This window comes from Jatropha curcas, chromosome 7 (assembly GCF_041381405.1).
Source record: "Jatropha curcas cultivar XTBG-Jc1 chromosome 7, XTBG_Jcur_1.0, whole genome shotgun sequence".
Lineage (NCBI taxonomy): Eukaryota > Viridiplantae > Streptophyta > Magnoliopsida > Malpighiales > Euphorbiaceae > Jatropha > Jatropha curcas.
Genome location: NC_143157.1, coordinates 2,388,599 through 2,406,564, shown reverse-complemented (window position 1 = coordinate 2,406,564; position 17,966 = coordinate 2,388,599). Strand labels below are relative to the sequence as shown.

The window sequence follows — 17,966 nt, the reverse complement described above, 5'->3', positions numbered from 1 at the left end:
TCTTATCAAACAGTGCTGCCTTTTTCAACAAGTACTCGACATAGGGTTTCAATCTCTCTTCTTCGACTTTCCATCTCTCGTTGGCGTGCTCAATAACCAATAAAGAATCTCCTATCACCTCAACTTCCTTAGCATCGGATGCAAGAAGGGCTTCCATTCCCATGATGCACGCTTCATATTCTGCCATGTTGTTAGTGACCGGGAACAGTAGTCTCTTGCACATGGTTGTGACTTGGCCGTTAGGTGCTTCCATGACGATACCAGCCCCAGCTCCATTTCTGTTAGCTGATCCATCAAAGTACAACTTCCAAGCTCCTGTTTCAACGCACAATAAGTATTCATCCAGAAATTCCAATTCCCATGATTCGTCATCTGTCACAGGGTTTTCTGCTTGGAATTCTGCCATGGCTCGGCCTTTGACCGTCTTCTTCGTTACGAACTCCGCATCCACACTAGACATCTGAATCAACCACTTAGACAGCCGTCCCTCTAGAGTAGGTGTTTTCTGCAAATACTTCAACGGATCAATTTTGGAGACGAAAGTACCCTGAAGGAATCAAAATACGGCCTCAACTTCTTTATCGACCATACTACTGCCATGCACGTTTTCTCTATCAGATTATATTTCTCTTCGATGGGCAATAGTTTCTTGCTGATGTAGTAGATAGCTTTCTCTACTCCAGCAGAATCCAGCTGTACCAACATTGCTCCGACTCCTGCATCTTCTATAGATAGGTACAAGATTAGAGGTTCTCCTGGTCTTGGTGAACTGAGCACCGGTGGATTCATCAGATATTTCTTTATGTGGTCAAAGGCCTTCTGGCAGTCCTCATTCCACTTAACTGGCTGGTTCTTTTTCAGTAACTTGAAAATTGGAGCACAGGTGATGGATAACCTCGAAATAAATCTACTGATGTACTGAATTTTACCCAGGAAACTTCTCACCTGACGTTCTGTTCTCGGCGGTTCCATATCTTGAATGGCTTTTATTTTGTCTGGGTCAACCTCAACCCCGTTAGGTCCTACAACAAAACCTAACAATTTTCCCTTCGTTACTCCGAATACGCACTTCTTGGGATTGAGCCTCAAGTTGTACTATTTGACCCGTGCGAAGAACTTCTCCAGCATCTCTGTGTGTTCTTCCTGTGTTTTTGTCATGATCACCATGTCATCTACGTACACTTCCAGTCCCTTATGGATCATATCATGAAATAACGTAGTAGCCATCCTCTGATATGTTGCCCCGACGTTCTTTAGTCCGAACGACATCACTCTATAGCAAAATGTTCCGAAGTCTGTGGTGAAGGCGGTCTTATGCTTGTCCACTAAGGCCATCAGTATCTGGTTGTATCCGGAGAATCCGTCCATGATAGAATAACATCCCATTCCGGCAGCGCTGTCTATCAAGACATCTATGTGCGGAAGTGGAAAGTCATCCTTAGGTGATGCTTTGTTCAGGTTCCGGTAGTCGACACAGACCCTTATCCTCCCATCTTTCTTCAGCACCGGGACTATATTTGCCAACCATTCCGGATAGTGAACTACTTCTAAAAATCCTACATCCAACTGCTTCTGGACTTCAGTTTTGATCTTGTCCTGCCATTCTGGTCTGACCCTTCTCCTTTTCTGTTTCACTGGCTTGATATTCGGATCAGTAGGGATGAAGTGCTTTGCTATTGATCTATCAATCCCTGGCATGTTTGCATAACTCCAGGCAAATACCTCTGAATTTCTTTTAATGCATTCTTGAAGATCCTATCTAAGCTCGGGTTTGAAGTCTGATCCGATTTCAATTATTTTTGGGATTTTCAGTGGTGCTTAAATTAAATGCAAAATGATGCAATGCATTTATGTCAAATATGCGCGTGGTATAATCAATGCCATGAACATGACAGTCAGGAAAACAAGAAAACAAATAGTCAAAGTTCACTTCCATTGATTGAAATAAAAGAGGAAAACCATCCATATTGTTCTCAAAACAAGCATCAGAAAAACAAAACACAGGATTAATTGCCTGTTCAATACATTCATTACAAGCATCTTTTATTGTCCAGATCACTTTAGCTGGATCTACATCTCCTTCATCTTCCTTCGGGGTAGCGTCTTTCTCGGCCTCTCTGTGCTCTATCATCTTCTCCGCTTTCCTCTCTGCCTCTTCGGCATCTTCAGCAGCTAGAACAGACTGGAGGATCCTCGCCTTGGCTTTTTGCTCTTGTACTAACCTAGAAGCTTCATCCCCAATCCCCAAAAAGTCTTCAAACTCGGATATTTTCTTCAACCAATCAGATTCAGTGTTCCAAGGAAGGTTCGGGTGACTTGATTAGCTTCTCCTCATAATCAGTCATAAATATCTCTAAACCGGGATAGGTCTTCCCCCTACTTTGAAATTCCCCTTCAGCTTGTGGAATAAAGAAGATATGATTCAAATCTGACCCTCTAACTGGAGACCGAATCTCATACTTCTCCTTTTTCCTATTTTCAAAGTATCCCAGTCCGCGCTTGTCTTGCTGCCCAGATGCAGATGAGAGAGGCTCAAATCTTCCTTGTAGCTCCCGGCCCAAACCTCGGCCATACTGCCATTGCATTTTCTTCATCATCTTTCTCGAGAAAGGACTCATCCTATTTACTGCACTCTTGCTCTCGGTGGCGAATGCATCAATCACTGCTACCTGAAAACCCGATAACGGTACCGCCAGCTCTAGACCTTCCACTGTAGCCACATTCAGAACTTCCTGTGCATTGACTGTCACCACATCTGTACCCCACGGGATTTTCACTTTTTTGTGCAGAGTGGACGGAACTGCGCCTAAGGGATGGAGCCATGGTCTTCCTAACAAAAGAGCATAGTTGGCCAAGATATCAAGCACAACTACATCTACCCAACTTTCCACTGTGCTGTGGATATCTTCGCTTTAAAGGTCCCCTTCGCATTCTGCATAGTATTGTCATAAGCCTTGACCACCATGTTTGATGGCTCAAGCTCTGATTCCTTGATCTTAAACTTGGACAGCATTTTCAACGGACATACACACAGTGCTGACCCATTATCGACCATCACGTTCCGGGTGTCTCGTCCATTGACGGCAATCTGAATATACAATGGCTTACAGTGGTTCCTTCCTTCCGGTGGGAGGTCTGAGTCGAAGAAAGTGACTTCACCGATTCTACGCTGTAGCACGTTGATCATATCAACACTCTGGATCCGAGCCGGCACTCTGATGAAAGTCATGGCTTCAAGCAAGGCCTCTCTATGTTCTTTAGATGCTATCAGCAAATCCCATATTGAAATGTCTGCTCTAGTTCTTTGTAATTGACTCAGTACCGAACTGGCAGTCACCCCACTAGGCATCTTATTTTGACTGCTCTCTCCGCCCTCGACAGTCTTTTTGTGACCTTTCACTATCTCCTCTTCTTTCTTTTTCTCTTTCGATTCCTCTCCGTCTTTCTCCGTCATTCTCTTCCTTGTTCCATCGACAACAACCTCTTTTCCCTTAGCCTGCATGCTGCTCTCGGGATTGTATACTCGTCCACTCCGGGTCAAACTCTGAACACCTACTTCATTCACTTCTTCCTCACTGTTGTAGTACCATTGTTCCTCTTGATCGGCTAAGCTCTTTTGAATGGCTAACTGGAGTTGCTCATCCTCATCTTCCGGCACATCGCCCACCTTTACCGTGATGCTTTTCTCGATTTCAATCTTCACTGGCACCTTTTCTTCTTCATCGCTACTGCAATCGTCCCATATATTCAACATGGCGCACATCCGCTCTTCCCATTCTGCTTCAGCTAATACTACCTCTTCCGGTAATCCACTCTCGATTGCATTGACCGATCCACCTGACTGAGTCTTACGGGAGGGATAATTATACTGATATTGGGGAAGCGGGTTGTTCTTGGTGCTTGGCTTGTTCTTGTCTGAAGGCTTGGTAATCTTCCCGCTATCGATCAAATCCTGAATATCGAGCCTCAATTTGAAACATTCATCAGTTGAGTGCCCTTTGCACTGATGATAATCACAATTTCTATCCATGTATCTTCCTCGTACGGGCTTAGTAGGATCGACTGGCAGCTTTGACAACACTCCGTTTTTGATGCATGACTTTAGTACTGTGCTCAAGGGTCTACCTAAATCTGTGAATTCTCTTCTGGCTCTTTCATTAACTGCCCCCACTGTGGCATTACTGTTCCCTGACTGGTTCTGATTACTGCCCCCGACACCTCTGTCACCATAAGAAGTCCAGTAGTTGCCAAACCCTCTGTTCTTTTTCTTTTCTTCCTTATACAGCTCCTCGATGTTCAGGCCAGCGCTTTGAACTAGAGCAAAATCGGTGAGAGGCTGGGTCAACATTCTTTCCTTGAAGAAGGGCAACAGGCTCCTACTGAAGATACGGATCAATTCTTTATCCTTCGGCCTTGTCTGAACTCTATACAACTTCGTTCTCCACCTTCTATAATAATCAGAAAAGCTTTCATCTTTTCCCTGTCTTAAACTTTCCAGATCACACAAACTGAATTCATCACTTTCTTCAGTCTTGAAGTGCTTAAGAAAAGCGGTCTGCAGCTTAATCCAATTCTTCTGAACCTCCTCATCTAGACCATCGTACCACCTCCGATAGTCTTTATGCAGTGTTTACAGAAATGCACGCAAGACATCTTCCTCATTATATCGGTTCATCTGTGATACTCAGAGAAATTCAGACAAGTGAGAGCGAGGATCATTATCTCCTTCGAATATGGTATGTTTGAATGTTTTAAATGAGGCCGAACTAGTTGGGTGTAAAACATACTCAGTGATGTGAAAATTAGTGACTGGGTCTTTCTCCTTTACTGCCGCCATTTTGTCAAATCTTTCTTTCAAATCTGCAAGTTGCTTGAGCACATCATTCTCAACAGGGGTAGTGTTTCCCACAGAAGTCTGATTATCTGACACAGGGTCGGGCACTTGTCTCTCTTCAACCATAGGCTGGCTACTAGAAGGGGGAGTATTTTGGTTTTGAGCCCTGTCTTGAGCGAGAGCAGTGGCCACAATCTGAGCAATGGTTCTTATCTGAGCCTCGGAAAATCTGGTCTCATTTTCCGTGTTATCTGCCATTTCTACTGGATCTGAGTCGGATTCTGAATCTGATGAACCTGGATAGTTTACTGAACTGACCGGGATGAACTCGGGGATTGGGGATGTTCTGAGCAGCCGCTGTCCAGGGTGTCGGTGCCAAGCTCTCGAAGTGGTTTCCCGGGTTGGATCAATTCTGATAAAAAAATTCTGAGTTAAAGGGGGTCCTGCATGTATGCATGCGAAAATGAAAGCACATAGGATGAAAAATGCATTTCTAATGTGCTAAAGCCAGCATGGAAATAAGATCTCGATTTCAACGACTGGACCAAAAATTCGATGTGAATAATATGACAATAACTTATTTTGTATTTAAACCTTTCAGTCATTATCTGTCGTCGACCGTTCCTTTTGGATTTACGGTCGACTATTTTCTCTCGAATCCCTAACTTTTGCCTTGGAATGAAAGGTTTTCCAAGCGGGATTTTTATTTCATGGTGTATATTTTGTATCCTTACTTTTTGCCTTGGAACATATGGTCCCAAGCAGGATTTTCATTTTGTTTTGTTACAAATATTGTAATCTCTCACTCATTTTCAGATAATGCGAGAAATGTTAAAATACATAGGAATTACAACCCCCTTATAACTCCCTTTTCTTTTGGGTATTAATTCACTATAAGTGATTGCATTATATTATTCAAAACGAAGTTGAAATCCAGTCTCATAATCAAGGTCAAATGTCCATGCCGAACATTAGCTCTTATTAATGCATGGCTGAAAAAGAAAAACGTTACATGGTGCATGAATGTCACAACATATGTATAGTTTATAACATACAGGGGAACAGGAGTTGGGAAATGCATGCCTTCCAACCTTATTTCTCCCACACACGGATTCCATTGGTATAAATTCCGACATCTGTTTCCTAGGAATTGGTCTAAGCTCGACAACCAACAGGGGGTTTTGAGATTGACGATATAATCTCTCGTAAATGAATGCGGCATTACAACAGCAAATAGAATCGGGTGCACCTTAGGGGAAGTAACTAAGGCTTTTATCTATGTGCAATGGCTTTAGTCTTATTGGGCTTAACAAAGTCTGGGTTCCGCAAACAGGATTCAGGCTTTGTTGGGCCTACTCCTTTTGACGCACCTTTAGGGTGCGAGGCTTGCGGTTGGTAGTAATGTTAATTCTCGGATGGATGCACCTAAATCGCATGGTTTAGGCTAGATCCACTGTCAAACTTAACACCAGTACCGAAGGGTGATATGGGTAGAATGAGGCGAGGAGAGAGAAATGCAAATGAATGCAAAAATCCTAGAAATAAAAAAGGAAAGCAATTAAGCACATACGGACGATTAAAGAATTTTTCGACGGCTTTTCTATTCAATTTTATTTAAAAAGTAGGTTTTTTAAAGTCAATTCCTAATTGCAACCACTAAATTATTTATTAAAAACAACCGGGGATTAGTGGGTGCAAACTCCCCAGTGAAGTCGCCAAAACTGTTTTCCCCCCGGAGAAAATCAAAAGGTTTAATGTTTTGATAAGTATGTTTATTTTGGAAAAGTGGTGATAAAAACCTCTTTTTGGATCGCGGTGCCGATAAATCGGTCTTATAAATCATTTTGAGTCGCCACCCATTATTTCGGCAATGGGACCGTTTCCAATTATATTTTATAAAAGTGACTTCATTTAACCCAATTTTATTCAAGGCCTATTATTTAGAAAAATTGGTCAGGCGAACCAATGAGGTTCTAGGTAAGGGAATTGGGTACACCGGCCTGTTGGAAGCCGATGCCCGGAAAACCAGCCTCTTTTAACCTACGATTTCTAATTGATTTTATTTTAGAAAAGCCAATTATTTAAACCCAACCCGAACAAATCGAACCGAGTTCCTACATGGAAAATTATTTAATCGTCCCAATTAGTATTGTTCATTGCATTCATCATAAATTAAACATCACAACCATCATTCATCCACCACATTCAACAAATAAAAATTAAAAGACCCGCTCTTGCCTTATGGTTAAAGGCGGGCCACAAAACCGAATTTAATAGTATAATTAATGATAAAAAAAATAAATCCTAAAAATCTCATAATCATCAATAATCAATTGATTCAGTTTGGTTAAGACTCAGTTTGCCCATAATTGATCATTTTCCGGGTTATGATAAAAATCTATTTAATGAAATGAGATAAAAATAAAATGACAAAAATAAATTAGAACTGGGAAACAGTCGCGTCACGCGGGTGTTCTATGGAAGAACAGTCGCGTGGCGCAACTCTTGTCCTTTATTCTGGAAGTTATAAAAGTTGCGTCACGCAGCTGTTCTATGAAGAACAGTCACGTGACGGAACTCTATCATATTACTAGTATTTAGAACAGTCGCGTCACGCGGGTGTTCTATGGAAGAACAGTCGCGTGACGAAACTCTTTTATATTACTGATACTTAGGACAGCTGCGTCACGCGGGTGTTATATGGAAGAACAGTCGCGTGGCGCAACTCTTACCTACGTGACGGAACTATTTGTGACTTATTCCAAATCCTCAACTTTATTGATTATTTATTCAGGATATCACATTAAATACAAATATGAGAATAAAAGTATACTGGGTGTACAAATAGCTGCGTCACGCAGGTGGTCCAGTCCAAATCAAAGACTTTTGGACATGAACAGCCGCATCACGCAGGTAGTAGCTGCGTGACGCGACTGCTCTGGTCCGCAACTACCTTTCAAACTACCCTTTTTTACGTTTCTTTTTTGTTAACAGTGATTTAACACAACCCAGAAATACTTAGAAATGGGCAAAATGTCGTTTAACCAATACCAAATTAATCAAATACTATAAAAATGGGATTTTTAAGAGATAGAAAATTAGAAACGAAAAAGAGGAGTTAGAATCGTTACCTAGCCCTCAGATTTGAGGATTGCATGCACTGAAATTGATTTAGAGACGTTGTTTCACGCTTCCAGAAGTGTGATAGAACCAAGTCTTTTCTCTCTTTTTCTCTTTTTCTTTTCTTATATTTTTTTTGCTTCTTAATTTCAAAACTAAATGGTTAATGGTTTGATCTTCCTCAAGTTTACTCACTTGAGTTCTTGGGGAAGAAAACCTAGCCGTTTTAGTCGAAAACTTAGTTTTTTAGTTTCTGGATTTTTTAGAGAAAAATGAGATAAAATGCCAAAGTCCCGTTTTTTCTGTGAAATGTTGTATTTATATGGCTAGGGCAACAGGGCAGTCGCGTCACGCGGGTAGAAGCTGCGTGATGCACCCGTAAGCTGCGTGACGCAACTTACTTTTCGTACAGTTGCCGCGTATCCATACAAACAGTGCAGGCCGTTGCACGGGCGCGCGCCAGAGGTGTCAGCCCTGTTAGAGCTGCGTGACGCAGCTAAGAGTGCCGTCACACAGGTACTAGCTGCGTGACGCAGCCCCAACACGGGTCAGGCTCCTTTGGGCGGTTTGATTCAATTTTTGGTTCAAATACTTCTGGTTTATCGTGATACTTTGTCCCTTATCCTCATATCATCATCGGGTCAGGTGGAGGCATAAAATCACTCGTCAACATATATTCATATGGATAATTTGGTTTCTTCCTAACATTTTGTTTATCTTAGGAATTAAATCATTAATTGGAAGTAGTTGTTATATTTCTAGTAATAATTTAACAAGATAAGAGGAAATAAATAAATTGGTTGATTTGATAAATTGTTTTCTAAGTGTTCAAGTAAGTATATATATGCATGTCTGCAAAAGATACTTTTAGTAACCTAAAGTTTTGTGATTAATATGTTTAAGAATACTAAACTAAAGAAAACTTAAGTTTTAATGCATTTCAAATGGAGGTCAATGAGTAGGAAATTCATTTGTTTCTTATTGGTTTTAAAAAGAGAAACTTGAAGATTTAAGATGGTTCTAAAGTGTAATTGATGTAGAAACAATTTTAATTGAATTTAAAGGAAACATCCTATTTATACCTAATAAAAGATAAGCATCATGAGAATGATTTTAAAGATATCAATATTTAATCAAGTGCAAGTTAAGTTAAAGGAGATTTTCTTGATCCTTAAGGCATAATAGAAATAGGACTATTATTTGTGGCGAATTCTTTTATTATATTCGTTTTAAGTACAAAGCTAATTTGTTATTTTCCACGTCTCAAAACCAAAGTTCATATATATAAGAGTCATAAGAAAGGTATCCTAAAGTTTTAAAAGAAAATTTAAATGGTAGAAGTAATTTATATAAGGTTATTTTTTTTCTTTTAAATTAAATATCATTTGATATTACCTCACACTTAAAGTTATTCTTCATTTTAAATAAAAAATATGGATTTGCACTAAAGGTAGAATTGGAAGAGAATCTCCATTTAAAGCTTAAGAAAGATTCTATATGGAACTATTTTAAGGAGTAGATTTAATATTCTTATTTGATCTGGAATAGATGTAATAAACAATTAGTTCCATTTTATTAAAATAATTTAAATATCAAGTAAGTACATAATTTACATTAGAATTTTAAGAAACCGATTATTATTATTTAGAATTTTTGAGCGCCACTAGGCATCATTACTTATCACATTGTTTTATCAAGCGCAGGCAGAGAAAAGTAGCAGTGTTGCAAGTAGATGGCCAGTGATATGTATCGAGACTAGAGTTACACTCATTTTGGGTAGATATTTCTGTATTCTGGAATTAGATTATTAAGTGATTAGATACTATAACATGTACATATAAATGATAAGTGATATGTAAGAGTATATGAAAAATTTATTGTGCACGTGTGCTCAGTTAATTTATTTGTGTATGTGACGTGTACTAATGCTTGCTTAGAGATATATCTATTAATAAGCAGCTCACAAGCTTACAGATTCTCAGTAGTATGGCCTTTGGCACCAAATGCGGCATTCCTGATCTTATTTTTATTGAACAGATAAGGAGAATTAAAGAATATATGATCTTCTTTAGTTTATTGATTGGTTGAGTATTTACTATTTTCTCTTATAATTAAATCCTTTGATTCATTGAATAAAGGATGATCGTGCTCAACTTTTAATGAAATATTAATTGAGGTATTGGTCGAGATGAAGATTAGTTTGTGTTTAATTAATTGAGATTAAGGGGCAAATGTGATCTACTAGACATCTTAATGGAGAAAAATTTACTTCGTTTTAGATTGAATTGTAAGTTCAGAATATAACCTTTTCAATTTAGGATTAAATAATATAATGATTGAATGTCCTATATTAGGTTTGGTTAAACCAATCATGGATTAAGAAATAAAGTACAAATAACCTTAGAATCTTTTTAGTATTGAAAAACACCAAAGTGGTTTTTTTATTTTTTTATCTCTTCTGGGCCTTTTGTTTTGTGAACAATTTTGAGTTTTCAAATTCACTTTTCTCATAAACAACAAAATTGAGCATTTAAGATTATTTTTAATTTCAGTTTGCTAATTAATTAGCTTAAAATTTTATAATTATTGCTCCGTTGAGAGACGACTTTGGTCCACTCACTCGGTGTTACAGTTACCTCATATGCTTTCCAATGTCATCCAAGTTAAGTTATATGGTGACTTTTGTGGGACGAACAATAATGACAATCATAGAAATAATATCACCTACACATAATCATACTAAATGAAGATTAGTAACAAATTAGCCTTTCTCTTAATGCTTTATCTTTCATGCATAATTCTTTTGCATTCAAACCATAGATTCCAATTAAGTTAAACTTTCTAGGTTTTCGATAGTGCCACTACAACAATACTCTTTGAGATTATTGAGAAGTGCCCAACCCGCGATGAATCCTCAATCCTTTGAGAATTAAACAGTATGCAACACTGTTTTGTGTGTATGCTTTGTGCATGAGTGTGTGTATGCTTTGTGCATTTTGTGTGTATGCTTTGTGCATGAGTGTGTATGCTTTGTGCATGAGTGTGTATGCTTTGTGCATGAGTGTGTATGCTTTGTGCATAAGTGTGTATGCTTTGTGCATGAGTGTGTATGCTTTGTGCATAAGTGTGTATGCTTTGTGCATGAGTGTGTATGCTTTGTGCATTTTGTTTAGGCATTTTGCCAAAAATGTTGATTTTAATGGCTTTTAGCCAAAATGATTTGATTTAGGCAATTGTTGCCAAAAATGTTGATTTTAGGCGATTTTCGCCAAAATGGTTGATTTTAAGGCCTTTGGCCAAAAGATTGATTAATTTAAGCGATTTGTCGCTAAAATGGTTGATTTTAAGGCCTTTGGCCAAAATGTGTTGTTTTAGGCAATTAGTTTGCCAAAATGTGCGATTTAGGCTTTAATGCCACGATTATCAATTAATCGAGCGTTCGAGCTTAATCACAATTTATTGTCGAAACGTGATTGATTAAGGCTTTTAGCCACAATTATTGATTAATTGGACTTAAGCCGGATTTGTTCGAAATAAGGCAATTGAACCGTAGTTATTAATTAACTAGGCTCTTTTAACCAATATTATCGGATTTAAGGCTTTAATACCACAGTTATTAATTAACCGAACATTTAAGCTTAATCGTGTTTAATTAAGACAGTTTATTTGTCTAAATGATGACGTGAATGCATTTATGCAATTGTAGAATTATTAAGAGTAGAAGAGAAATATGCATGAAGTGCTAAAATTAAATAGGCAGAGTTTTGTTTACATACCTGATTTAATCGACGACCGCTTCTTAACTCCAGATTAAGCTCCTTGCTTGGGAATTAATTAATTTTAATTTGTTTAATTTTAGTGTTCAAATATCACAACAAAAATGCAATAGAAATTAAATTAAATGCAAAAAGCGGTAAAGAAATCGCAAGGAGCGTGAGAGGGAGAAAGATCGTCCGTCAACACAGACCGGGGTACCAGAAATAGGCTGAAAATGGTCTATTTATAGGCCATTTTCGGTCCCGGGCGGGGGGTGCCGCCTGGGAGCGCGGCAGCTGCCGCCCAGTCGGTGGGGCGGCAGGGCCCGCCTAGTCTGGGGGGCAGGTGTCGCCCAAGCTGGGCGGCGGGTGCCGCCCAGGGCGTGGGGGGGCAAGCCCCGCCTGAGTGGGGAGACAGGCCCTGCGGGCGATGGGCGGGCACCCTCGCACGCGTGGGGCGACAGGTCCCCGCGCGCGCTGGGCGGCTGGCCTCGCCCGCGCGGGGCGACAGGGAATCGCCCGCGGCGCTGGGCGGCAGGCCTTAGCCCTGCGCGGGGCGACAGCCTTCGCCCGCGCGCGCTGGGAGGCAGGCCTCCCGCCCGCGAGCTCTGGGCGGCAAGGCTCGCCCGCGCGAGTGGTAGGCATCGTCCAGAGCGGGCGGTACAGGCCGCGCGCGCTGGGCGGCAGGCCTCGCCCACGGGGGCGGAAGCCTCGCCCGCGCTGGTCGGGCGCCTTTCCTAGGGAAGTGGGGCGGACAGGTGCGCCCAGGTTGGGCGGCTGCTGCACGCCGGCCGGCGGCCGGAGTCGCCGTTGGCCGGTGGCAGGCGCCGCCGTGCCCGGGCGGCCGGCGCCGCCGTAGCCGGTGTGGACACCGTGCCTCGCTCTAGGGGCTTTTTTGGGAGTTTATGACCTCCAAAAATCATTCCGGGACCGGTTCTGCGATCCTCGTGAAATTCCGGACGTTTCAAGTACCATATTGACATATTTTCGGTGAACTTTCAAAACGGCCTTCGGTCCGGCCGGACTGTTTGCAGTCCGGCATTGACATTGTAGAAAAGTCAAAATTTGAGTATTCACAGGTCCCCTCTCCTTTGTTAACCTTAATATTGACTAGTCCCATTGAAAGCCGCCTTGTGAATAAGAAAACGGAGAGGAAGATCTAGTCCCTCTTTTATAAATTATAATTTCCTGTTTGAGTGTGCGATTGCAATTAATTGCTGATAAGCTATCGTGAACTTTACTTTAAATTACGAATTAGGTATGCAAATTGCTTCCACATAATAATTAATAGTTGAAGTTCTAAATTCATGTACTAGATTCATTACTTTTTCTGACATTGTTTACTAATTTTAATGGTATTCTAAAAGAAAATAAAGAAATGTGTAGCTACGGACAATCATATGTGTTTTAAGTAAGTATAATCAGTCTAATAAGAAAAGAATGATAGTGTCTTATGTTGTGAAATAATTAAAGTACTTTTTGTATTAATATACACATATAAGTGTGATATGTTCACTATCTTGAAAGTATGAATACAGAAAGATTTGAAAAGCTTGATGTGGTATAAATACAAGAAAAATGTGTTTTCTTGTATTTTCTCGAAGTAAGATTAGTATGGCCTATTCAAATAAATGATTTTGCAAATAGTTTTTAATTTGTTCTAAAGAGTAGAATTTCAATCCTAAAAGATGATATCGATGTGCAATTAGTATTTAATAATTAAATAAATTTAAGAAAAGTAATTTTGTGGAATATGATTGCTTGAAATAAAAAGGGTTTTCTACCAAGTGATCCGAAATGATTGAAATTATTTAAATATAAATATAAGTAATTAAATGATATTGGGATTTGGAATGCCATTTTTTATAATGCTAATATTACGTGTAGATGTAATATTTCAATTTTTATTATATGTGATTGATATATTCATATGGATAATTTGGTTTCTTCCTAACATTTTGTTTATCTTAGGAATTAAATCATTAATTGGAAGTAGTTGTTAATATTTCTAGTAATAATTTAACAAGATAAGAGGAAATAAATAAATTGGTTGATTTGATAAAATGTTTTATAAGTGTTCAAGTAAGTATATATATGCATGTCTGCAAAAGATACTTTTAGTAACCTAAAGTTTTGTGATTGATATGTTTAAGAATACTAAACTAAAGAAAACTTAAGTTTTGATGCATTTCAAATGGAGGTCAATGAGTAGGAAATTCATTTGTTTCTTATTGGTTTTAAAAAGAGAAACTTGAAGATTTAAGATGGTTCTAAAGTGTAATTGATGTAGAAACAATTTTAATTGAATTTAAAGGAAACATCCTATTTATACCTAATAAAAGATAAGCATCATGAGAATGATTTTAAAGATATCAATATTTAATCAAGTGCAAGTTAAGTTAAAGGAGATTTTTCTTGATCCTTAAGGCATAATAGAAATAGGACTATTATTTGTGGCGAATTCTTTTATTATATTCGTTTTAAGTACAAAGCTAATTTGTTATTTTCCACGTCTCAAAACCAAAGTTCATATATATAAGAGTCATAAGAAAGGTATCCCAAAGTTTTAAAAGAAAATTTAAATGGTAGAAGTAATTTATATAAGGTTATTTTTTTTCTTTTAAATTAAATATCATTTGGCCCATAATATACAGTTGGAACTCTAGATGTCTAGTTTCAAATGCTATAAATATTGTGAAAAAATTCCATTTTTCTTTAATTGTATGATCCAAAGAGTGAGGAAAAGCCACCTCTGTCTACTAAGTTAAATGTCGATTTTCGATCGATTCGCTATCGTTTTGAACATGATAGTGTGAAAAAGACGTGTGCACAGTTATCTCTTAGCTTTTAAACTTAGTCACTAAAGCAATTGTCTTTGGGTTGCGCTCTTTTGAGGAAACATCAACAATGTGGAATTGGTAAGATCTACACTCGGACTAATTACAATTGAGTTTATAAATAAAAGCAAAAAGTTGTAGAATGTACAAGTACAAACACATGCCCAATGTCTTGCCATAATTTATGTCATGTGTCATTCCTAAAAGGTATCCATTAACACCTATATTTGTCTACCATTAATTTCTACATTACACACATTATATGCTTATAATAACGGTATTTTCCACTAGACATAATTTATACCTATAATAATGATATCCTCCAGTACAAATATGATGATGTATTCTTAGAATTCAAATAGCTTCTAATCTTGTCTTTTATAAGAGAACAAAACACTTAAATATATTAAATGTATTTTGCAAGAAGGCATCATTTAACTAGTTACGGTTTCATCTTAGGACCAGATTGTTGACTTGCTCGCCAAAACTATGAATAAAATGACATACTGACTTGGTTTTCAAATAGTCGTTGTTATAATTACCAATACTAACTTTATGGGGGGTGGGAGAGGAAGTTAGTGGAGAAATCATTATAAGCAAATAATATGATAAAAAAGACATTATTATAGGACTACTTCATTTACACGCAGATGGAGAATATCCTTATTATAGGCATACAATATATGTAGTGGAAAAATCATTGTAGACACATATTGTAGGTTTTAACACAAACATTTTAGAAACAAAGTATGACATCAATTGTGACTCAATCTTAGGGGTGTGATTCTATGAATTATGAGACTAACGGAAATTTAGGATAATACTTTAGTGAGAAGGTGTTTCTTAGAATATTAAAGAGTTGATATTATATTTCTCTTAATAATTAGTTATACATCAAATCTTTTGATAGTTTTCTTTAACTATTAATATATCTATATTATTATCCATATCTTATGTTATGGAAACAAATATATTTAATCAAATATATAAAAAAATCATGTTGTACATATATGTTACAAATTAGCTTGAGACATCCTCGTCATCCACACACAATCATCCTATAAGATAATGTACTAGGGTCTTCAATGCAACTTTTACATTAATTACCTACCTTTGGATTGAGAATTCCTGTAATCTTTGGCTTAACATTTGTCAATACTGATTTTGCAGGACCTTCCTTGCCAGTATATGTTAGGTCAATATTACAGAGTTCAACATTTTCACATGGGATGCCACTGCTGCAACAAAGTTCAACAGCAACTGGAGTTGCAGAAGTTCCCTTTATATTTTTGAAACCGACATTGCTGATTTTAACTTTTGATGGAGCCTAACAAGGTAAGGAAAAAGAGAATAAAATAGTGATCATTTATAAGCACCAATTTATGATAACATAACTAGAAGACTTACTCTTGCTAAAAATTACCTTTTCGTTGCATTGATTCCACGGACAATACATTTGGTCTATCAGGATAGGGTTGCTGACGTTTTTCATTGTGATGTCCTCAAAATATATTTCTGAGGCAGTAGCAGCATACTTTGCTGGCCAAGATTTAATTCTCACACCATTATTTGTATTTGAGAGGGTACTTTTTTTAACATAAATTCCATTCACAGGTTCTTCACTTTCATACTTTCCTAAGCTTCCTATACTGATGCCATGACCTGGCCCACATGCTACACCTGTGATTCTTACTTCTTCAGATCCATCCCCAATGGAGATACAATCATCACCAGTGCCAATTCTTGTATTGATAATATTTATCCCTTGAGAGCGCCCAATATGAATTCCATCTGTGTTGGCACTGTCTTCTGGAGCTGATATTGTAACTTGTTCGAAAGTTAAGTTTTTGCATCCCAAAACATTAATGTGAAAATGTTTACTGTCGAGGGAGGTTATATGTTGGACTTTGCTATTGGTAACGAAATCAAACCTTATATTCTGATAAATTTTTAAATTAAGAGGAATACGAAAAAGGAAACAAAAAAGTTTGTCAGTACTAATTTCACAATTATCTATTAAGAAGGAAATGAAAATGCTTACCACAGGCAGCATCTTGCAGTTTGAATCTCTATGACAATTATTCATCCCCCATGCCGTTTTTCCTTGTCCGTCAAAAGTTCCACCACCATTTAGAGTGAGATAATCAACATATCTAAATCTAACCCAAGAATCCCCAGAGTGAGCACGGGGGTTTGTTGGGGCCTTTAGGGTTCCTTCAATTTGCAATGTCATTGAACCTTTACAAGGACCTACTAGATCTACTTCAAGTAAAGAATATGTACCCTTTGGTATGATAACTTTGGCTGCACCTGGTGTTGAACAAGCATCAGCCCAAGCTTTCCTCAATGGCTAAGAAAAAAATAAAAAAACGCATACAAAAGTTAGTTTCAAAATATTTATAAATGAAATGAATAAGGATATATACGTGCTCATACTTGAGAAATATCTGATTTTTCATCACACTTGGCACCATATTTTGTCACATCAAAGTCGTGTGCTACAATGGGAGAAGCAAACAATAGCATTAGATGAATCACTAGGACATTTATTAAGTGATTCATTGTTTTCTTTTGCTATGTTGCTTCTCCTATTGCCTTTAGCTAATTTTGTTGGGAATTGTATACAATACTTTTTTTGCTTTTTGATTCTTTATAGCTTGTGCATTCAACTAATTTTATCAAAAAGTTACAAATCTGCGATATTTTCGAGCAAATTCATCCTATTAGTAGCTTTCTGCAGTTGGTAATTCGAAGTTACCACATGTTCTAAGCCAAAAATGCACAATTACATTAAGTTATAACCACTAGAAATCTTTTGTTTTCTAAATTAAGATTCCATCTTAGGTGACGTAACAAGATTTTATCATTATTACTATTTTTTTTAATTCATCCAAATGCCCCAATGGGCCAGAACCCTCTCCTTAATTCATTAAATTAGCGAAAACTCTTTTGGTCAAAACGATTGCAACTTAAGATCTCTCACTCCCCTAAAACCAGTCAGACAACACCTAATTGGAAGTAAATTATTAGCATATTAGCATATACGTTAGGATTTATTCACTTAAAGGTAAACATTGAGGTAGAGACACGATAAAAAAAAATAAATTTCAATTTGGCTTTTTAATTATTCTGAATAACTCAAATTAAATTAATATGGCTTAAAAATTGATGAAGTAGAGAGAAGTTACAACACCTTCGAACATCTACAAACTTTGAAATTTCTCTTACAATGGATTTTTAATGTATTTATTGAAATAATTAAAGTGGATCTTGATATATACATAGCAAAAAGAGTTTTGCTATGCTTCAACACTCCTCCTTGATTCTTTGCTTGTTACCGTTCTTTATAAATAAAAAATGTCACAATTAATATTGTCGAAGTGGGACAATGTTAGAAATTTTAATGAGGGCTACTATTTA

General features: G+C 37.7%; 1 protein-coding gene across 1 annotated transcript; it reads right to left on the bottom strand.

Moving 5' to 3' along the window:
- Window positions 1-15,517: 15,517 nt before the first annotated feature.
- LOC149494562 (exopolygalacturonase-like) lies at window positions 15,518-17,171 on the bottom strand. The gene is made up of 4 exons (XM_089723635.1): window positions 16,983-17,171; window positions 16,588-16,896; window positions 15,970-16,485; window positions 15,518-15,873 (listed from the first exon to the last, which is right to left on the bottom strand). Exons 1-4 carry the CDS (start codon window positions 17,106-17,108, stop codon window positions 15,646-15,648), a joined length of 1,179 nt encoding a protein of 392 aa, XP_089579761.1. The 5' UTR covers window positions 17,109-17,171; the 3' UTR covers window positions 15,518-15,645.
- Window positions 17,172-17,966: the final 795 nt, after the last annotated feature.

Coding starts and splice junctions, on each gene's coding strand:
- LOC149494562 (XM_089723635.1), bottom strand. CDS start 17,108: ATGAATCACTTAATAAATGTCCTAGTGATTCATCTAATGCTATTGTTT. Junction 16,486..16,587: donor ACTGCAAGATGCTGCCTGTG/GTAAGCATTTTC, acceptor AAAATTTATCAG/AATATAAGGTTTGATTTCGT. Junction 15,874..15,969: donor GGAATCAATGCAACGAAAAG/GTAATTTTTAGC, acceptor TTACCTTGTTAG/GCTCCATCAAAAGTTAAAAT.